This window comes from Synchiropus splendidus, chromosome 3 (genome assembly GCF_027744825.2).
Source record: "Synchiropus splendidus isolate RoL2022-P1 chromosome 3, RoL_Sspl_1.0, whole genome shotgun sequence".
Taxonomy (NCBI): domain Eukaryota; kingdom Metazoa; phylum Chordata; class Actinopteri; order Syngnathiformes; family Callionymidae; genus Synchiropus; species Synchiropus splendidus.
Window position 1 is genome coordinate 35,056,666 of NC_071336.1, and position 23,107 is coordinate 35,079,772.

At 45.9% G+C, this 23,107-nt stretch overlaps 1 protein-coding gene across 2 annotated transcripts in view; it reads right to left on the reverse strand.

The window, feature by feature from the left end:
- The window catches only part of LOC128755647 (cadherin-12-like), a 188,157-nt gene that overhangs the window by 101,995 nt on the left and 63,055 nt on the right, over positions 1–23,107 (reverse strand). For both annotated transcript variants that reach the window (XM_053859517.1, XM_053859518.1), the window contains exon 2: positions 22,050–22,443. In XM_053859517.1, coding sequence (XP_053715492.1) covers positions 22,050–22,292 — 243 coding nt within the window. In that variant the 5' untranslated portion in view covers positions 22,293–22,443. The remainder of the gene's footprint in view (positions 1–22,049; positions 22,444–23,107) is intronic.

Genomic DNA, 23,107 nt, shown 5'->3' on the forward strand with positions numbered 1-23,107 from the left:
ACTGTCAAAGTCAAGTCAGAGATGAGAAATTCAAAATTGTAAGAGCAGAGAATGGAGGAACGTCCTGTCCAGGTTGGAGATGACATCTTACCCAGGTGGTGGAGACAGAGCTGAGCCAAAAGACGAAGCTCACTATTGACTGGTGGAGTTCTACTCGCAGCTGAAGACCAGGAGGTTTCTCTGTCTGGACTCCAATTGGGAGGGAAAGGTTCATGAGGCTTCATGAAACAGTCTCCTATTTTCAGAGCTCTGTAGGTGGCGCTCTTGGTTTAAAAAAATGTTTGGAGGTTTCATTGAAACGGTTTACTTTTTGGTATTGAACAAGTCTGACTCTGACGCTTGTAGCCGGGAGACAGAGGGTAAAGTCCAACAAAATTCATAAGATGAACTAAATGCACTCAACTTCTAATGTTGAAGGAGGTAAAACAGGAAAATACAAACAGAAACACTACTGCAAACTAACAGCAGGTAGGAGAAACAAAGGCAATTCAAGAATCTCAACACGAGATGGCAACAGTGTCCAAAAACACAAACAGTCAAATGAATCAACAAGCGTCCTTCAGAGTTCAACAAAGATCGAACAAGTTCAATGAGCGTCCGTGAGCGCGTAACAAATCCAGGAAACGAGGAAAGTCCACAGGATTTGGGGGGAAGTGGAACCAGGTTATCAGGCACAGACACACTGGAAAACAAAAGGAGATCAATCAGTAAAAACTCACGAGATGAAACTGCATGGCAAAATGTCCATGGTCCGTAGATGACTCATTCAGGACGTCGAGATGAACACGGAGAGTCACACCAGGGACAACACATGTGACACACTGACGCCGGTTGTCTTGTAGCCGGTGTTTCAGTAGTGAGTGGGGAAGATTGCAGGATCGGACTCAGGTGTGTGTGTGTGTGTGTGTGTGTGTGTGTGTGTGTGTGTCTGTGGCGGGAAAAAGCCCACCAATCCTGGAAGAGAGGCGGAGAGAGAGGCGGGAGCAGGAAGCAGTCCAAACCAAGTTGAGCAGACGGAGGGGGGTTCGTGACACTGACCCCATTTCTTTGCTGCTCTGACAGAGGACGGTCGAGGGTCGGGAGGTCTCCTGAGGTGTTCAAGTCCTCACTCTGGAGCAGGTGACTGAGAAGGTTCACGTGGCCCGAGTGTGGGTGTGACCAGCTCCGGCTCCCGATCACCGCAGGGACATGTGATGCGGTGCCAGACACGAACCGTGATGAGAGAGCCATCGCCGCCGTCTCTCAAAGCGGCTGCACATCAGGCAGGTGCTCATGTAAAACTAGAATGTTTCTGCTCGCTACATTCAGTCATGCGTTCGGCCCAAAAGTGTCAGAAGAACTGGAAGTCCCCGAACTGCACCGTGATTTCCAGTCACGACGAACATAATTAGCAAGATCGACTCAGGTAGTGGAAGCAAGCTCCGTCTTCCCATCCAGACTCCCACCATCTGCTTGACTCATTATCCTGCCAAGTTCTCCGCTCCACTTTAGCGACTCCTCCGAAATCTCAAATGATCACGGTGGAGGGGAAGTCATTTCCATTCGGCTTCCCACAATGGCTCGGTGGTTCTGCCAGAAACTGATTCACAGAAATCCAGAGAAAACCAGAGGTTTTGGCAGACGCTCGCAGCCATCTCATAACGGAACTGCTGCTTGAGTCAAAGTGCTAATTGGCGGATTTGAGATGAGATTACTTCCTGCTGTCAACAGCCTTGGCGCGTTCAGTCTGAACAAGTTTGTTTGGAACATTTCTACTCAATATCCATCACTTTCATTGATCAAGGAGGCAAACTGGAGGCACAGCAACTCATCTCACAGACTTCTGTGGAAGTCAGTCCAGTGAGAGCAGAAGGTTCTTTGGATCTTAGGAACTTCACTGTCAGTCGCTGAAGAATGAAAGAATCGTGAAGAATGAATGATAAAAAAGCATTTTCTTCAACCAGCCAGAAACTCAGTGTGAGATGATTTTAACGTGAGTTTAAGACATGTTTAAAAGACAAGAGCAACAATAATAACAAATAGTAGGCATGTCCCGATAACAATGCCAGCATCAGTACTGGCACCAGTACTGGCCGATTTTGCTGTACTCGATCATGGAATCGCGGAATGGCTGCTTGAAACAGAATATATTGTTTAGAAAACGTATTTATTGTTACAGTTTGTGTGGAAGTGGGACATGGATGTGAAGCTATTGTGGAAGGCACAGTGAGCCGCTACACTGACCTCCTTTTGAAAAAACACACTGCATAAATACGGTGGTTTCACTCTCATCTAAATGCCTTGGGTGTGTCCTGGGGACTCCCCCCGGTTGGACACGGCAGGAGTACCTCACCAGGGAGGCAGACAGGAGGCGGACAAAAAAATATCACCTTAACTAGCTTCTCACTGGAGGAGGTTATACTGCGAGTCTCCCCTGGACGACTAAGCTAAACAACCCAATCTCAAGGGGAGAACACACATTTGGGCCACTTGTGTCTGTGAGCTTGATCTTTCGGTTGTTCACATCGAGATCTTGGCCGACGAGGGTCATCCGTTGATGTGGCCACCAACAAACTTTCTGAACGGACAGGTAATGTCCGACCTTGCTGCCTGTTCTAATACATTTACTGCAGTAACTGACTGAGCGGTTGAGTAGTCTGCGATTTTTACGTATATCAATTGCTCAGTCTAGTTGAGAAACCATGGTTTACTAAGGTTCCTCCGCCGCAGTGGCGATCACCAACGTAGCAGATCCATCGGATTCCAAACATGAATAATAGTTACTGTAAGTGTGATGCGTTCTGAGAAGCTTACAATTAGCCCTGTTCTGGTGAATGAAGATGACTTCATTGTCTTGAGGAGCGATCGGTTCTGGGGTCTCGGTAACGGCCTCCCGGAGCATCGCCGTCAGCCCCGCTACAGACAAGGCCATCGCTCATCTGCCGTTTATCAGCGCTAGCAAGCACTTGTATTGACCGAAGCTGCTCAGCCACAATGAATTATGGAATGGCCTCCTTCACTAATGTGAACCTCAGATAGCGTATAGCGCGAGGGAGGGGGTGGCTCTTGGCAGCGGGAGAAGGGTGATGCTCCACGTCGCTCGCAGGATTGCTGAACACGTGGCCCCTCACTGGCGATGCATATTGATCCACTGGAGTGACTCCAGTGGAAGCAACCTCCGTAGAAAAGCTGGCAGGATGACACTCACAGCCGCTCTCACCGACGCATATATGGAGCGTGTGCCGGGAGCCAAAGGCAGCACTGCTCCTCCACCCGACCCGGAAACCTTTCAAAAGCACAGTGGGATCAGCTTCGGACCTCATTAAAGGCAATTAAGCATCTGGGATGAGGATTCAACTGAACTCGCTGAAAGACGCCGGCGCCATAATGGAGACGTCAGCCTCTTTCACTGGCCCTCATTATTGTACATTACTGTCGAGGCTTTTATTTTCCTGGATTTGAGTCTGGCGAATGGAGACCTGTTCACTTGGCAGATGTGTCGCAGGGCTGCGTTGCATGAAGAAGTTGTCATCAAGGATTGGTTTCAATCCCATATTCCATCTGCGCCGGCATGTTTAAGGCAGGTGGAGCAGTGACTCGTCTCAGCTGGAGTCCAACCCTTAACTTATCTACCCTTCAATACTGTGTCATGAAACTTCATCTACCCTTCAATACTGTGTCATGAAACCTCATCTACACTTCATTACTGTGTCATGAAACCTCATCTAACCTTCAATACTGTGTCATGAAGCCTCATCTACCCTTCAATACTGTGTCATGGAACCTCATCAACCCTTCAATACTGCGTCATGAAACCTCATCCACCCTTCAATACTGTGTCATGAAGCCTCATCCACCCTTCAATACTGTGTCATGAAACCTCATCTACCCTTCAATACTGTGTCATGAAGCCTCATCTACCCTTCATTACGGTGTCATGAAACCTCATCTACCCTTCAATACTGTGTCATGAAACCTCATCTACCCTTCAATACTGTGTCATGAAACCTCATCTACCCTTCAATACTGTGTCATGAAACCTCATCTACCCTTCAATACTGTGTCATGAAACCTCATCTACCCTTCAATACTGTGTCATGAAGCCTCATCTACCCTTCAATACTGTGTCATGGAACCTCATCTACCCTTCAATACTGTGTCATGAAGCCTCATCTACCCTTCAATACTGCGTCATGAAACCTCATCTACCCTTCAATACTGTGTCATGGAACCTCATCTACCCTTCAATACTGTGTCATGAAACCTCATCTACCCTTCAATACTGTGTCATGAAGCCTCATCTACCCTTCAATACTGTGTCATGAAACCTCATCTACGCTTCAATACTGTGTCATGAAGGCTCCTCTACCCTTCAGTAGGTGAAGACACGACACCTCATGTCTACATCAGGTTCAGCAATGAGGCTAATGCGACACTGCTGCTGAAACAAAACAAATGCTTTCAGTCGAGAGCAGTTCCTGAATCATATCGATCAACCCACCTCCATCCTCCTCCCCTCTCACTGAACCATGTGTGTCACCCGCGATGCTTCTTGATCCTGATCAACATGATCACGGTGAATCCTGACATGCTACATTAATGTACATGACGGTCATCGATCTGTGTGGCTCGGCTGTGAGCTTCACGCCATTTTCTCAAACCACACTGGAACAGATAATAAAGTAATATTGACTCAGGAGACTAGTGCAATCCTACCCCCCCACCCAGACCCCCGCAGAATCGCCAGCGAGGTGGGCATCAACGTCGAGGGATGGAAGCCGAGGCCTCCTAAATGACTGCAGCATTAGTGCATTATTTGGAAATATGACTCTGGCTGTTGAGGAGAAAAGTCCATTAGCGTCTTGAGAGTAACAAATAAATGAAATATATGTATTTTATTTGGCAGTGCAGATGAATGACATCATTAGATTCAATTTCAGCTCTTCATTTTAGTTTCCCACGCCACATTCATCACGGGCAAACAGGAGACGTTGTAATTACGCACGCCCTCAACCTCTTCATGTTCTGACCAGAGGATGGATCGCAGCTCTCAGTGGCCGATTCTTTCACATTACAGAGAGGAGGCACCTGCGTCTCCTGTTTTGCTTCGGAGAGCAGTCAAACTTTGATGTCTAACACAGAGCTGGAATGTCCACACTGCGTTGAGACCAAGGTCTGCTCATCTGTTGAACCTCGGACGTTCATCTCTCTGCTGCCGCCATGTGGCTTAGCGCCAACAGCTGTCGCATGTCGCACACGGAAACAGCCTTCGTACGGTCGAGAGCGAAATCTCACATGACCCACAAATCCAAACAAAATCAAAGATGAACTTTTCTGGGAAAGAAATCTGGGTTTTGTTTTGGGTCAAAATCGCACAGGACGAGTTAGAAGTTGTGCCGGAGAGTCAAAGGTTGGATGTTCAATGATGTTCAGAGATCAACTCTGATGAATGTTTCCAACAGTTGTGTCGCTCCTCCATCCTCCCTGACGCGACCAGGCAGGTACCAGCTGGGCCATAATAGTGTACTAGCGTGATGTGTTTTGTTGCTGAGATAAAGCAGCAGTGAACTTTGCTGCCGCAGTTTCCTCCAACAAACTGCAGGTGATGGCTCCACTGTTGCCCGATCATTTAACCACTAGACTACTACTGTACAACTACAACAGTCCTTGTTGTTGGCGGTTTATTTTATTTAATTTGATTTTAAGGAGCATCCGGATCAGATGCCCGAGCCACCTCAGCTGGTTCCTCTCCATGTGGAGGAGCAGCGGCTCCACCCCGAGCTCCTCCCGGATGACCCAACTCCTCACCCTATCTCTAAGGGTGCGCCCAGCCACCCTGCAGAGGAAACTCATCTCAGCCGCTTGTATCTCATCCTTTCGGTCATGACCCAAAGCTGGTGACCATAGGTGAGGGGGGGAACGTTTCCTCACTCACTTATTTTATTTTATTTTCATTTTTGCACGTTATTCCAAAGCACTTTCCCTGTTGGTGGGATCCTCAATGACCCTGGCAATAATGTTGTTTCTGATTTAAAGTCATGTGACTAGATGCTCACCTGAGCATTACGGCCTAGAGTGCAATACCGCAGCTTTGACTGGACTCGGATCGGATCCTCCTTGTAGTTCAAAAAGGCACTAAACGTACGCTGACGTTCAAACAAGGTTGGATCTATTCAACTGGACGGAGGAGGCGGCGGTGAGGCAGGTTCGCCTGGAGGGTGATTCCTCCAAGGACCACCACTGATAGCAATGACGTTTGAAAGTCCAATGACAGCACAACCATCCAACAACGGTTCCTGACTATGACATGAAGCAAAATCATGGCGATTGTCAGTTTAGCCATTATCGTCCAGCCTTGCTACATCCATATAAGAATCCATATCCCGAGATGGTGGGATGCGGGAGTGGTGGGCGACTGACAGACTTGTTCGTCCAAACGGCAGAACATGACGGAATGATGTGTCTGCAACTGGATTGGAGGAGCTTGTCTGGCTCAGGAACAGCCGCCTCTATATCTGCCATTTGATAAATGCATGTTTACAGCTGCATGTTGGACTCACTCAACTGAGCTAATGTAGCTGGAGCGGAGCGCCGCGCTGGACTGTAACCACACACCGTATCTGTCAATCTCCAGCGCTCCGTCAACACACACACACACACACACACTCATACAGGTCCACTGTTTGCCCTGTGGTGTGTGCGCGCCGCCTTTTCCTCCCGTCCATCCCTATTACCTGACTGAGGCATGACACAACCCAGATAGCGAGCCAGAGCTGTCATCGGCAAAGAAAATGACTCGCCAGCCAATATCGATCAGCTGTAATAACCTTGCAGCGTTTGACACCGGGCTGCGCTCCCGTCAGCCGTTCAACCTCTTGACAACTCGCCACAAACCAGCGACCAGCAGCGAAGATGTGATACACGGCGGGCGCCGGCATGGGTCTGACAACACAGCGGCGCGGCCAGTTAGCCTGCTGCCAGTCTGTCAGCGGGCCGCGTGGGTGGTGGGACGGCCCTTGAACGCCTGTCGGATGAAGTAATGAATCAGAGAAGGAAAATAAAAGTCAAGACAGCGACTGATGAGAGATGAATACAAAGCAGAGATGAGACTGATTTACCCCTTTTCAACTTTAGAGCCAATTACAGCAATCCAGCCTTCAGGACGGATCCAGCGGAAATCTTTAACTGAATAGTTATTTTACACCTAAGTTATGAACCTTTATGTCATCCATTGTTCGTCCCTGCAGTGAGTCCATCGATGATCATTCAACCGGCCTTTTGGCAGCGTTTACTGTGGGATGACGCTCAAGAGCATCCACAAAGAGAGACGGCTCCGAAACGCTGCAACTCAAAAGAGTGAGGCGATCGCCAGCACTGGAGATAGAGAGCGTGGCGGGAGAGTGAGGGAATGAGATGTTGTTGGGGGGGCGACGTGGAACTTGAGTTGAGAGGAGCGCAGCATCGGGGCGCTCCGCTGAGGTGGTTCTACTGAGGTTCTAACACCTAGAATCGCATGATGAAACATGAATGAATGCTACCCGTCTACTACTATAAATAATAATCATATAATTGACTATGACTATTATGATCAGTGGAAGGAGAGAGGCAGACAAAACCTTGACACGCATCATCATATTTGTTTCACAATACCACACTTCCATGATGCTGCGCGATGTTCTTTGTTGATACCAATTGCTGACATGTGGGTACCAATTTTTGGGTTGTTTTTTTTTCTTCCTCAAATCACACACAAATCGTTACATGAATCTACTAAATAACAATGATACTGACACTGTATAGGAAATCCACAATAAACTTCACTCATCTCAAATACTGGAACGTTGCCTTATAAACCGACCGACCGCTTCTCTTGTCATCCACTACATGTCCAGGAAATGAGTACAGTATCAACAGTGCTCATCCAAAACAAACTCCATTAGTCAGCCTCTTGGCAGCACTTGAAATTCGGAGCAGGGATGTGAAGCCAAGGGTCTTGTTTTAGTCTGAGGGTTCACACGTTGTGAACTGCAATTCAGGTGTCATTCTCCTGGTCGGTCTTCTCAACTGTGAAAATCCCACAATATTATCAAACTGAGAGGACAAATCTCCGCAAAATATTATATAACTGTGAGGATGGAATCATTGCCGAGGTAATGCCTTTGTGAGGACCTCATAATAACTGGGTCATTATTATCATTCAGTTTGAGTTCGGTTCAGAGTCCTGGTTAGGCTTAGCCTTGTGTTTTCATGATGTAAATGACAAACCTCAACCCAGCAACAGCAAGAGGGAGCGAGGGAAATGAAATGCAAACCATAGATGGACTGTAATGACTCACTTCACTGTGTAATAACTGTTTATTTGCTGTAAACAGACAGTAGATCCTAAAGCTCCACAGGTTGCTTGTAAATGAGCCAACATGGAAGTGGATTGGTTTTGATGGTGTTCCGGAGGCTCATTTGGATTCACGAACTTGCCAATGATTCCCCATTCATGACTCAGCGCACATGTCAGAAAACCTGAACCAAATCACTGAAGCAAATCAACGCCTCTGAAGCCAGGAGACAAGATTTCAGGTGGACGTCATCGATCCTGCGTCATGACACAGCCACTTGTTGTCCAACTCAACTCACTTCGCTCTGAACTTGGCGGAAGTATGCACTGTTCCAGTGTCTTTTGAGGCCAGCCATTTGCTCTCTTGCATATCAATGCTGATTCTCCATTTTCTTCCTTTTTTTAAAAAAATGTCTGCAGCTGTAATTCATTTTTTCCCTTTACTTATGCTTTTCCCGAGACCAGCATTTACTGCCAGAAGCCAACAACCCCTGCAACGGCTGCTCCTTCACCAGAGGTGTTGACTCAGAGAGTCCCTAACCGCGTCTGTGGTGGATCACACCGGTGAATGTGCGACGTGGTTCTTCGTTCACACAGGTCACGGGGCCGATGATTGAACGCCAGCGTCAGGTTTGCGATAAATGTCGGGGATGTTTGGGAGGAACCTGCAGGTAGAGCCATCAATAACGTAGAAAAGAAAAAACAGTCATGTCCTTTCAGGGAATAAAGAAGTGTGCTATTGACTTTTATTCAAATGAGTGACCTTTGGTGTGAAATGAAGCGCCATCCCATCCCTGTCTTTGCCGTTTGAAGAGATTTCTTTATTGTATTTTTGCTGCCTGTTGGACGCCGTCCTCTAATCGATTCGCTGTTGTTTAACCTTCCCTGCGTGTCTTTTTATTGCCGTGGCGTTTGCTTTCTGAACTTAAAGGCAAAGAATTAGCGGGCTATTTTATGGCGCCGATTCCCTTGATGTGTTCTCCTGCCAAGTGTGTAATCTCTTTAGACCCCATTTACAGTCGCACACATTGCCCCGCCGAAGAAAACACGCTTCAGTCTGCTGCCGTTTGATGTGCAAAACACACTTTGGATGTATATTTAGACTCTGCAAACACAGTTGAGGGCACAACATCGCGAAATAACTGTGTAATATTAACACATATTACAGCATGCTTTTCTTAAATATATCTGACCTCTACATGTGCAGAAACCGTTTCTCTATTTAGTTCAGCGGAGGAAGCGCAGAAATAACAGTAGAGGAAAGTACAGAAGAGCTGATGGACTCCACAGTTGTGGATCCACGCAGTGGAGCACTTCAGGAAGATGAATCAAACAGATGAAAACATTACAAATGCATCTGGACACTTTCAATTTCAACAGCAGTCTCACTTCACAGACATGAACTTGGTAGGAGTGATGGATAGATGAGGTTTCATGAAACGCTATAGCAGGGTTGATGAAACATTGGCTTACTTTTCAGAGGCCACTAGATGGCGCTCTTGGTTTAGAACTAATGTGAGGTTTCATTGAATGAGTTGTTCAACTCTTAACATTTTACAGAAGACAATGTCATTTGGTGGCCTCTGAAAATCAGGACACTGTTTCATGAAACCTCATCTACCCTTCAATACTGTGTCATGAAACCTCATCTACCCTTCAATACTGTGTCATGAAGCCTCATCTACCCTTCAATACTGTGTCATGAAGCCTCATCTACCCTTCAATACTGTGTCATGAAACCTCATCTACCCTTCAATACTGTGTCATGAAACCTCATCTACCCTTCAATACTGTGTCATGAAGCCTCATCTACCCTTCAATACTGTGTCATGAAGCCTCATCTACCCTTCAATACTGTGTCATGAAACCTCATCTACCCTTCACTACTGTGTCATGAAGCCTGATCTACCTTTCAATACTGTGTCATGAAACCTCATCTACCCTTCAATACTGTGTCATGAAACCTCATCTACCCTTCAGTACTGTGTCATGAAACCTCATCTACCCTTCAATACTGTGTCATGAAACCTCATCTACCCTTCAATACTGACTCATGAAACCTCATCTACCCTTCAATACTGTGTCATGAAACCTCATCTACCCTTCAATACTGTGTCATGAAACCTCATCTAACCTTCAATACTGTGTCATGAAGCCTCATCTACCTTTCAATACTGTGTCATGAAACCTCATCTAAAGCTAAAGCTAAAGATCACAAGATGACCGATAAACTTTGAGGATCTTTCTTAGTCAGTGGTTCATCCATTTATGTTGCTCACCCAAAAATGCTCTTTGCCCGTCTTCTTTTCCACAGTACGCGAGTCGGAGCTTCACTTTTTTTGGCTCCACACACGTGTGAAGCCTCAGAATGGACAATAATAATTACAGTATTGACGAGAAACAAGTGGTCAGTTTGGGCAGTTGGATGGCAGGAATAGTTTCCCTCCCTGGAATAATAATACTAAGTCATGAGAAATAAAGTAGCGTGAGGGGAAGGGAGTCACTTGTGGAAGGAGAAGCATATGATGCAATAAAAGCAGCATTTAATCAGGAGTTTTACTGCGGCAGCGTCCAGAGGAGGCCGTAAAGATAAAACCCGACTCAACTGTTGCGGAAGTGTAATAGACGCGGAGAGAGAGAGCGAACGCTGGACCCGACGCTCTGCCGCTAATGGCAGATCCTTCTCCCCGATAATCACTGCTCAGCCAGGAGAGAGACAAACCTGCCTGTTATCTAATTGCGAGGTTTCGCTCCTCTCACCTGCCGCAGCCCTCCAGGCTTCACGTGCTTATCTGCAATAATGCGCCTGCTGACAAGACTGATCAACGCGCTGGGAGCCCGTAATGATGACCACTGTCTTCAGGGTGAGGCTCGCGTCTGAGAATGTGTCCAAGGCAACACGCTTTTTTGTTCAAGAAAATTCACAGCGATAGGAATGAGAATTGTCTTCCAATTAATCAGAGGCCCAGTGGGAGAGAAAACAGCGTATTTCTTTATTTATTTATGGAGTCAATGTTTCACACTTATGGTTACATGCTTTCTCCCTCATTTCCTTTTAGATTCCATGAAGAATTTTGCACATTTTTTACATTTTTACATTACAATTATTTTTATATTTCAACTTTTCTTGACTATTCTCTGTTTCCCTCCAACTTATCATTGAGTTTAATTCACAACCTTTTTTATGGCTAACTATTTTAAAGTAAAATTTAAACCTGGAATTTGTTATATATGTGAAACTCAATGATTGATTTGTTCATTTATTTATTTAATATTTAAATGAATAAAACCTCATGTTTTAATTTCAGGATAGTTCACAATCCAGTTTCCTCCAGTTGTTGAACCTTTTCTTCTAAACCTTCTCCAGAAAATACATTTAACTAAAATAAAATAAAATAAAAAAATCAATAAATAATAACAATCAAAGAGCTTATTTCATTTGAGCTTTAAACATGATTTATTTATCAACTCATTTTCCTTTTACATTTAAATCCAAGTTCTACATAACCTTCATCCTACTCAACCCCATCCCCAGCACATATTAATTATGACGTAATAGTTTGTCTCATCATTTTATTTTTTGACATTAGACGGTGGGTCAGCGAGGGGGCGGAGCATTAGGAAGGCTCAAAACAACACGTGCAGCTAGTTTCTCATTGAGGATCCACATTTGCTTCCTGACACTTTGTGCTTTTCAGACTGGTATATTGCAGTAAAATTAGACAATAAATATCGAGTTGGAATGATTGTATACAGAGCCAAGTGCACTGTCAATTCGCTGCAGTTAGAAGCCACCGAAGATCTTCAGTCACTCAAATATTCTCCACCATTAGCTTCCAGACGCCGCTCATCCACAGGTCGGTCAAACCCCACCCATGGTTTTATGGATAATGATTGGAAGAAAGAAGTAATAACACTGAAGCTTCACTGACGTAGCTCTCCTAAGACCACTCCTCACACAGTTAGTCACCTTCGTAGTCTTTTATTTTGTATTGTTTGGAATGTATTTATCATGCTATTTTTTTAATCTTGGAACATTTCATCGACTTTTATCATTCACCATGGTGACGTTTCTACAAGAGTTATGGAGTCATGTTTGTAAGTTGTCCTTTCTGCGACACTTTCCTCTTCAAGGTCAAGTTCATTTTTCAGTCCATTTTTTCCATCCATCCATCCACTTATCCGTTTCCAGATCGCAGGAGCAGCAGCTTCAAAAGGCAGTACCAAACGTCCTTCTCCTGGGCAACAACCACCAGCTGGATCCTGGTCCTGGGTCGAGCCCTCTGTCTCCTCCCAGCTGGCCGTTCCACGGGACGTCCTCATGAAATGCCCGAACCATCTCAACTGGCTCCTTTCAAGGCGGAGAAGCTGCAGCTCTACTCCGAGTCTCTCCAGAGTGACGGAGCTCCTCACCCTATCTCTGAAGGAAACTCATTTCAGCCGCATGAATCGGGGATCTCCTTCTCTTGGTCAAGACCACGGGTGAGGGTCGGGATGAAGATTGATCGGTCAATAAAGAGCTTTGCCTTTTGGCTCAGACTGCAATACTGACCCTGACGTGCTGATTTGCAGACCAATCCCCAACTCCTTTACCCCCTCACTCAAGAACAAGACCCCAAGATAGCCATCCTTTTCCAGTTCATGAATAGTGAGGAGTGTGCTCAGTCTCCTGCTCTCACCTCGGCTCTGGGTCCGCCTACAAGTGTCCAGTGAAGTGACCAGTCCAGCGGCTGGGAAAGACTCCTGTGGTGACCTCAGACAGCCCCGCGTTCACTGTGTCCTCTCAGGGTTGTCTCCCAGCCTCAAGAAGTCACGTCATTTATTAGCGTGCAGAGCAAATGTAATGTAGCGTCGTCACATGACCAGCGCTCCACGTGAAAGAAAGAGGAGGGTTTTCCCGAGCACTGAGGAGACGCAGCCGCTCACAACGTTCATCTCTTCGCCTCTAAGTAGAAAATAATTGCATGCGTTTTACAAGGTAACGCCACGTGTGCAGAATCGATACCCAGCCATTCGCTGCTCTCAAATTAGGTCGCACGCTTTAAACGGCATCACCGGCCCATAATTCATTCACTTTCTTTATTTGGGATTTATATTCTCCCCAAAGAGGCGGAGATGCAGACGAGGCATATTTTCCTCCGATTATTACAGAAGGAGTGAAATGTTGCTTTGCTTGCACTCATTAATCCAAACACACGGCAGTCGGCATATAAAGATGAATAATGTTGTGTTTTTTTTCCGCGGCCGCTGCTCCTGGAAGGACGAATGTTGGCTCGCGCCCGCCGTGACGGCGTGGGAATGAGCTGTACGAGGGGAGGTGAGCTATCTGTGATCACACGTGTGGAATAATCACTTCATCAAAAACACGCTCGGCAGAAGCGCCAGGTCTCATCTGGAATCCTCGCAGATGTTTTTTCCGAGTGTCAAGCGTTTCAGACGCTACACTTCATATTTTCTCATTTTCCTTTTCAGAATTCGGTTTCACCAGCTGTTCTGCAGGCGTCGACTCGCCTCACTAATGATTGAATACGTCGGCTGTCTTCCATCACGCTCCCTGACGTCCCCCGCGTTTTACCGTTGTTTTTAGTTTTATCAAAGGCCTGGTCAACTGAACTGGTCACGTGGACTTGCTAAACTCCTCATACCGAAGGCCCGACCAAGCAGATCAGGTACAGTTTCTCATCCCGCTGATGGAAAACCGGATGAGCGAGCGCAAACACCGGCGCCAACGTCATGGATCAGCTGCTCTTCTCTATTAACTGTTGACTTTCACCTGAATCTTCGGATGGCTGCCGGCGAAGGGGACGACGTAACATTTATCTCCCCCAGATAACCTTTTCCAGCTGGAATTCCATCTTAAATTCCAATCTAGTTTACCGTCACGCAGCCGTGAAGAGGACGTCCACGGGCGAGCCAATCAACCATCGTCCTGCGAACCAAGACGGCGCCATTCGACCGTCTCGTCCCTGTCACATGTTGTTGCCACACTCTAATTCAGAGCATCAATTGTGTTCAATTGCACAGACGAGTTTCACATCTTGCCCTCAACAGCCGCTTGCAACTGCGCTCACGCTCACTCGTGATTGGAGCGGAACACGTCGATGCAATCGAATAGCCAGACACTTGATGGTCCAATACTGTATCGATATTTTAAGAGTGGTTGATTCTGAAGAGATGCGAGCGGCACCTGATGCATCAGAAGGACCAGCAGAATTGAGCAGCAGCGGACAAGAGTGAGGCTGAAACAGTGGCGCTCAGTGACCACAGCCTTCCTGAAGAAACACCTCTGTGCAGCTGACCAGGGTCGCGCTATTGTGACTGTGAAAATGGGAGCTCATGAAAAAATGATAGCGAGGCGGCTCTGAAATCCAGGAGCTCGGCACTGACTCTAATTCTAAAACAGAAGCTCTGAGTTCTGCTCAGGTGGGTGGTTCCTCTCTTCAGCACTCGCACGGTCGCAGGGAGGAAAGTCACTCGGCAACTGGAGAATGGGAAATGATACCGTCAAGACGTGCTTGAACCCAAAATTGAACCACTCGGTTATATTCCCACCACATGCTCTTCAATATAATATTGTAGAGGTTTTTACTTTGAAGGAGCAGGAAGTTCCCACCCAGGACGAGCTTAAACAGTAGGATCAATTGCTAAGCTAATGCTCGTTGGATACGATGCTGATTGCTATGTTGATGCTCTGGTAACGCTACGCTAACTATTCAGTTGGTGTTCACAGCAGAGCCTCATGGTTCCAAAATAATAAAAAAACATAAGAGCTTGAAAATGTGATCATCACAACTTGACAAATATTGACACTATATAAAGCCTTTATTTTGACAGAGCAAGTTGGTCCCAGAAGTGATGGGCAGGTGAGGCTTCATGACACAGTATTGAAGGGTAGATGAGATTTCATGACACAGTATTGAAGGGTTTATGAGGCTTCATGACGCAGTATTGAATGGTAGATGAGGTTTCATGAGACAGTATTGAAAGGTAGATGAGGTTTCATGACACAGTATTGAAGGGTAGAAGAGGTTTCATGACACAGTATTGAAGGGTAGAAGAGGTTTCATGACACAGTATTGAAGGGTAGAAGAGGTTTCATGACACAGTATTGAAGGGTAGATGAGGTTTCATGACGCAGTATTGAAGGGTAGATGAGGCTTCATGACACAGTATTGAAGGGTAGATGAGGTTTCATGACACAGTACTGAGGGGTAGATGAGGCTTCATGACACAGTGTTGAAGGGTAGATGAGGCTTCATGACACAGTATTGAAGGGTAGATGAGGTTTCATGACTCAGTATTGAAGGGTAGATGAGGCTTCATGACACAGTATTGAAGGGTTGGTGAGGCTTCATGACACAGTGTCCTAATTTTCAGAGGCCACCAGATGGCACTGTCTGCTGTAAAATGTTTCGTTGAAAGATTAAAATGTTGAACTAATTCAATGAAACCTCACATCATTTCTAAACCATGATCACCATCTAGTGGCCTCTGTTTCACGTTTCATGAAGCCTCATCTCCCCGTTGCTACTTGTGTCACTCTCAACAGGTCACATGTTAGAGAGACACCATGACCAACCACTGTAACTCACTGGATCAAATCAACGGCCTGGATGAACAGTTGTTCTCACTGAGGTCTTTACAGCCAGAAAATGAGATGAGAAACTCAATCACAACGTCTAGTCAAGAACGGCGGTGCAAGAAAGGGATGTTTACTGGAGTCTGATTGTCTAGCTGATGTGCAACCAAGCCTGTGACAGGATGATGGCTGTGGATGGTCATCAACATGGAGGCTGAGATGAAAGAAGAAAATAATTATTGAGGCCTGTGAGATCAGTTTGTTTGAGGAGGAAAACAGCACGACTCCACCAGCGGACCGGGCACCGTTGGATGACCAAGAAGGAGCGGTTCAACAGCGCTCCAAGATGATCTGGATGGACCGACCCATGTCTGACGTCTGCATCCGACTGTGGAGTCAGGTCAAGGCGGAGCGTGAGCGTCTCATTCACTGTCTGCATACAGAGTTGAATTTACTGGATCCACTTGGCTTTCCATCGACTGACTCTCTGTCCTATACGGATGCGATCATGGTTTTCAGAGCACATGTTACCCATTCATATGGACCAGTAGGCTCAACTGTGCGCCAACTGGCTGGTACGAAAGGCTGCTGTCGCCCATTGAAGCGACCCATTAAACTCTAGTTAAACTCCTGGTTCTGGTGCTGGTTGGACTTTTCAATGACAACTCCATTTTTGCGATGATCAAATGGTTTCATGTCAAGGTTTTGGTTTGTTTAGAGACACGGAAAGAAATATAAGCTCCATGAGTCACAGTTTTTGGGGTGACACTGTGACTCCGGTGGGTTTTATATGGAGTTAGTGCTGAAGTGCTTTGCTCTTTATTGACTGAATGATTAACTTACTGGATGTTTACGAGGCACGAAGTCAGTATTTTACACTGATTCAAGGTTTTTCTTTTCTCAATGACGTTCAATAAAGATACACTATGTTATTCATATCAATGAATGCATCATTTCATTTCATCTGATCATAATGTGGAGGCCAGGCTTCCAGTGAAGAAGTGTTTGGATCATGTTGATCATAGTATACATTGGTTTATTGCTTGTGTTTCCTCCTATATATATATATATATATATATATATATATATATATGCATTCTTGCTTTGCATTCAGTCCTAAAATAATTCGTGACATGTAGAAAGAGGCAGGAACAGGAACCAACAGAAACCCTTCACAAAGTCCTCTACAGCAGTGGTTCTCCATCATAGGGCCGAGGCCCCAGAGGGCCACTAAAACTTTCTTTGTTTTACACCTCTGGGTCATGAGGGCTGCGAGACACTCAGCTTTAATACATTTGCCATATATGGTTGAAGTAGTGTGTTGTTATTTTTACTTGACAGCTGCAAATCTGTGATAGTTACAAAGTATGGAGAAGTTTTGAAAAGAAAAAATGATAAAGAAAGTGACGCCACCTCCACAAGCGTAAAAACTCTTCATGAAAGCACCCATCAAAGCAGTTTTTCAAATGAATTTGAAAGGTTTATGGCGATACTTTCATTTACACCTCTTATATCTTCTTGAGAGTTTCTTGAGAGTATATTTTATTTTAGGATATTTTTACATTGCTTAATGATATACATTTTATTCTGTATTGTATTCATGACATAAAATTTTCTCAATCAACTTTTTTTCTCCAGTAAATTTAATGAGTATGACTTGCACCTGGTTCTGCTGCTGGTTGGACTTTTCAGTGACAACTACATTTTTGCGATGATCACATGGTTTCATGTCATTTCACAAGGTTTTGGTTTGTTTACGTGTCAGTAGATTCAATGTGGTTATTGATCCCAAATAAAATCATGAGTCATGAGTCAGCTCTATTACTTGAATGGGCCCCGCGGCTCATTGGTTCTGGAAAAGGTGCGACCTGGAGATCAAAAAGGTGAATAACCCCTGCTCTAAAGAGGCCATGACACAATCACACAATGCGGACCATGTGACCACAATCGCACAACTGAAAATCACTGGGTCCAGTTCCTCAACCGAGTGGCTCAATACAACACAGAGAACTTGTGTTTGGTCGAAGTTTTCAGTGACTGCTCAGGTGAGCAATCCTAAATACGCAACCAACGTCCCGCAGATGAAAGAGCGCCCCCTGGAGGGTTGGCTTTACACCCGCGGTCTCATGATCAAGTGGTTTTGTGGCGCGGCACTCACACGTCAACCTCGCTGCCAGTAATACATGAAAGAACCCCAAAATTGCGAACCAGGGAGCAGGTGAACCAGCGTCCAGGCCTCACTGGACTCCTCGAAGGCCGAGTCAGTTTTAGCTTAAGTGACGTGGACGGATTTAATTAGCGTGATTGAAGTGAACTTAAGGAAGTGTGGTCGCTCAAGGACGCGTTGCTCGCGCTCGCCTGGTCGAGTGCTGTGTTTCCCTTTCAAAGCAGAACTGTCTCTTTCATACTGACGCCTACGTGACTCTACTCCAAGTTCTCGGAGCCGCTCTCGCCGGCCTCTAAGTCTCCAGGAATTATCTTTTCAGCTTTTATCCTGCGACAATCAATTTGCCAGCAAACGCCCCGAAGATTGTCCCGACAAAGGTTTGCGGCGCTCATCTTCAAATGCTTTTCATGTGGCACTGAGGCAGTCAATTATTTGGGGGCAGTGCAGCGGTGCCGGGATTAAGTCAGCCTCCCCGGCTCCCCCCGCCGGCTTGTGTCCTCAGAGGCTTCCCCAAACAACACGGCTTGTCAGGGCCGATTGCGGCGGCGCTGGGGCAGATAAGTCAGTCTGACTATTATCCTAAGCAAGCAAAGAGTTCAGTTACATCTTCAGCTCTAAACCCCAGGGAGTTTGCTCAAGACATGCGCTAAGCCACAGCTCGAGTGCGGCCTGTGCACGAGTCCCAGTCTGAAGTATCAGGTCGGTGTCAGCGCGCATCACTGTGATGTCCTGACGGCTTCACCAGTACAGTGAATCAAATGTATTTCCCTCGGCCGATCGATCCTCTCACCGCCGCAGTCACGTGTACCTGTTTTATGAGGAGACGTGCGCGTAAGGAGCATTCAGCGCCATGGATTTCTAAAGTTTATTTGCTGGAAGATTAAATAAATGTCCGCAATAACGGTGTCAACAAATTACAGCAACACTTCTCATCCTCAAGTGCTCATTATCGTCTGTTACAGGAACCTTGAATTGAAGTCGTTGGACTCACCGAATCCAACGCACCTGATTGGAAAAAGTGGCATCATTCACCTGCAATCTCCTATGTGGCTAATCAACTGCCTATTTACCGTAATTTCCGGACTATAAGATGCAACTTTTTCTCCCAGTCTGAACCCTGCAGGTGATATATGGATTCTTACAGGCCTCAGAGCGTCACTCTGCCAAAATATTGAGCCTTGTCACATCAAATCGGTGACGTCACAGGTGTTTTATTGACATTAAAGAGCTGAAAATGCGCTGTTTTCAACTGCGTGTCCGCAGCTCCGCCCACACAGCTTCCTGGAGGACCGGAGACGAGAAGCAGCAGCTGAGACCAACTGTGGTGTCGGAACTTGGGACACGTGGGTGAAAACAGCACATTTTCAGCTCTTTATTGTCAATAAAAGATGTGAGGAGTTGATGATTCCAGTTCAGAACATTGCCCTGGTCGTGTCATGAGTCTGTCTCCATGCTGAAGCCTGTTTTCCAAACTAGTTTAGAAGCGATCCTCGTGCATTTTTCAGCACCACTGACCTTTCTACAGCGCAGACAGCACCACTGCACCTGCAGGTTATGCATGAGCAAGCTCTATTTTCCTTCTTAAAATGAGTGGGTGGGGCTAATATTCTGCTGTGCTCTATCGTCCGGAAGTTACGGTAGTTTTTCATGAGCCTGTTAGCAGCTCATATGGCTGAGTCCCACAAATCTGAGAGAAAAAAACTCATCATATAGCAACTTATGTGTGGACTATTGTGGACGCCTTCCAAAAGCATCTGTTATAAATTGCTGAATCCCACACACCTAACTTGAAGAAGCTTTAAAATCACAATCGCTTTATGAAACCACTAGATCAGAAATAACAACTGACACCTCATTTCCATGTTAATATATCTGAATAGTGGCTTATTAACAGGATGTTATTACTTAATCCAGTGGCATCTGTTGGACTCGTAGTCATCGCTGAATCCCACAATGTCTTGTGAAAACTCCATTTCAAACATGGATTTTTGGAGGCTGTTATGGTAATGGAGATTCACTGTTTCACTCCATTAATCTCTGAATCCCACAAATCTGACAGAAACTTATCTGGCTCAATGGACACTTCTAATCTAATCTAATCTAATCTAACCTAATAAACTTTTCAATGCCTGCCAGACCTCTGGAAGCGGCCCAGTTGGACTCAGGATTTGGATCCCGTTCCGATTTGAGCCATGAAACAGTAGCTACAGTCTTCTGAATTCAGGTGACAAACTTTCTAAAAGGCTGGTTGCAAACAGCAGGAAATTTCTCGGCTGACTCTCAAGGAGCTGCCGCGGGAGTCATCTGTACAGAAGCCCTGGATCATCTTTCCGGGTCTGCCACACGTGTCCGGCTCAGAGAAGAAGCCAGACTCAGGGCCAGTGCTTAAAACGGTTGAGGGATGCGAGATCCATCTGGAAACAGCTGAAGTGTCCACACAAAGTCGGGCTCCCTCCTCTGAAGAGATAATGCGCCTGCAAACGCCGACTACAAAGTGAGGAGAAAAATAGCTTCCATTTTTCTGTCAAAGAAAAGCTTCAAAAGAGACTTTGGATAAAACCGTCCCACACAAGATTTAAAGAGAATCTGTGTGACTAGTTCTGTGAAAGAAAACATCTTTGAGTTGTGTGCGGCTCCTCGGAGAGAGAGTTTCCACGAAGCAACAGCACATTCCCTCGCACCAGGGACTTCATCAGACTAGAAGCTTTGACCTTAAATCCAGATTACGGGGCGCATTTAATCTACCGCCACTCTTCATATTCACACTCTGAAATCGCTCTGGTGTTAATGCGGTCAAGATCCTGCTGGAAAAAGTGTTTTCAACTTCATTCTGACACACAACTTTGGTCAAAGAAAAGATTAAAATTCCAACAGAGATTCAATGTTTAATGTGTGACTCAGCCTTTTGGTTCATTCTGATGGCATTCTGAACTAAAATACGAGCAGTAAGTGGCTCCCAGGCCTCATGAAGCCGTCTGACTAGTGACGGGTCGATGAGGCTTCATGACACAGTGTCCTGATTTTCAGAGGCCACCAGATGGCGCTGTCTGCTGTAAAATGTTTGGACTTGAACAACACTCATTCAATGAAGCCTCACATCATTTCTAAACCAAGAGCGCCATCTAGTGGCCTCTAAAAATTTCATTTCAGTTTCATTTACCCATCACGAGTTGTGACACAGATTGATTTAATTTTTTTTTAATTATGATTATTAGTATTATTGATGGACTTATTTTTGCTTCCTGATGTTCAGATTTTTACATGAAAACAGTGAATCTGTTTTCAAGTTCACATGAAAATCACAAATAAAAGAAGAAAAAATATATATATTTATGTTTTTAAATAAATTCATCTTTTCAATATTTCTTTCCAATTTTCCCAAAAGTTTTTTGCAAGCTGATGTGCTACTAAAAAAACGACATATCTTCTTTATTATGATTATTTTTTTAGAAGTCCTCATCTGGATTTTCCTCCTTTATTCAGGTCAAGATCAGAGTTCTGTCCGAGCAGAAACCTGCCAATTTGCCGCTTTGACCGTTCTCTCCTGGAGGAGCTGAGGTTCTCCTCTGAGTCTCTCCCGGATGACTGAGCTTCTCTCTCTAAGAGAGTCTAGATGGAGAGATCACACCCACAAAGCTGCTGACTACAGATGAAACCCAGCTCCCAGTGAAGAGCTCCATCTTCTGGCTCAGCTCTTTCTTCAGCCGAGTGACTGAAAGACCCTCCATCCTTCCCTCACTTGAGAGCAAGACCTCTGCATCCATGCCCTTCTCCAACTCTTAAAAAAACGCAGCGACACTCCAACGGTCTTAAACTTGGAGTTAATTCTGTTCTCCAGAGGAAGTATAAATCAACTGGCGTCAACTTAAGATTCAGAGCGAGTGTCGTTGGGAAAAATCCTTTGTTTGTGTTTCACCTTCTTTTCCTCCCTCCAGCAGCTCTAGGTGATTTATCGCTCCTGCTGAAGCATACACACTGGAAAAGCCTCTTACCTTGCCCACATACTGCGGGTCCGACCCCATGTACTCCTCCAGCACGAAGAACTGGTTCCACACCCAGCCCCTCTTGACCCGCTGAAATCCAACAGCCCCATTCCTCATCGAGCCCGCCGAGCCCCGGTGGCCCCTCGCGGTCCGGCCCTGTCCCAGCGGCGAGGAAGGCGGATGCAGAGAGTGAACAGAGCCGTCTTGGACGAGAACCCAAAGGAACAGCAGCAGGCAGTTCCTTGTTAGCATTGGCAGTCTGTGAGGTTCAAGTCCCCAAGTTAAAGATGTGCGATGAGAGCCCAGCCACGTTGGAGGGACTTGGGGAGGATGTGGCAAGGGGAGCGTGCGAGGCGAGGGGCGGCGCCTGGTGAGTGAAGCCAGAGGAGGTCGTTCTCATCACCTGGAGGAGAGAAAACACACGTCTTAACTCAGAGGAAATCTCACTGAAAGAAAAAATGTTCTGCTCTCAGACGCCACTTGATGCCTTCCTATACGTGCATGTTACCTCCACTATGCGTCCGAATTTCATCACTTTTTGTTGCCGTGAATCTGGATTTCTATGCCAGAACTGGGGCTGTCACGAGTTAATGGTGGCAGAGAGGAAAACGTTCGGTAAAGTACTCGTCACTTTGGACGATGCCAGTCACTCTCTGGCCCCGCGTCACCAGCAGAGGAGGCTGCTCTGCTGCGTCCCAAGTGCAGGACGAACCTCCTCCGTCCGCCCCTCTCTCCAGCTCCAGGCTCAGGGGGGAGGAAGAGTAGACACCACACCTGGGATAAGAATCAGCTCATCTCTTTACATATGTATTATTTCTCGCATGCATATTTTATGTTTACTTTGCCGTTGTATTTTTTCTCCTTATCTTTGATATTCTGTCTGCACCTCATTCCATGCTGCAGGAATTGTAATTTCCCGAAGTGGAGTCTTTCCAAGGGATCAGTGAAGTTATAGTTTATCTAATCCAGATTTATAATAATAAGAATAATCAGGCTAGAGCTGAGTGAACCCGCGATCAATGGTAGACAATCACGCGTTTTCGGTCAGTTCTACTGTAAATGCAACA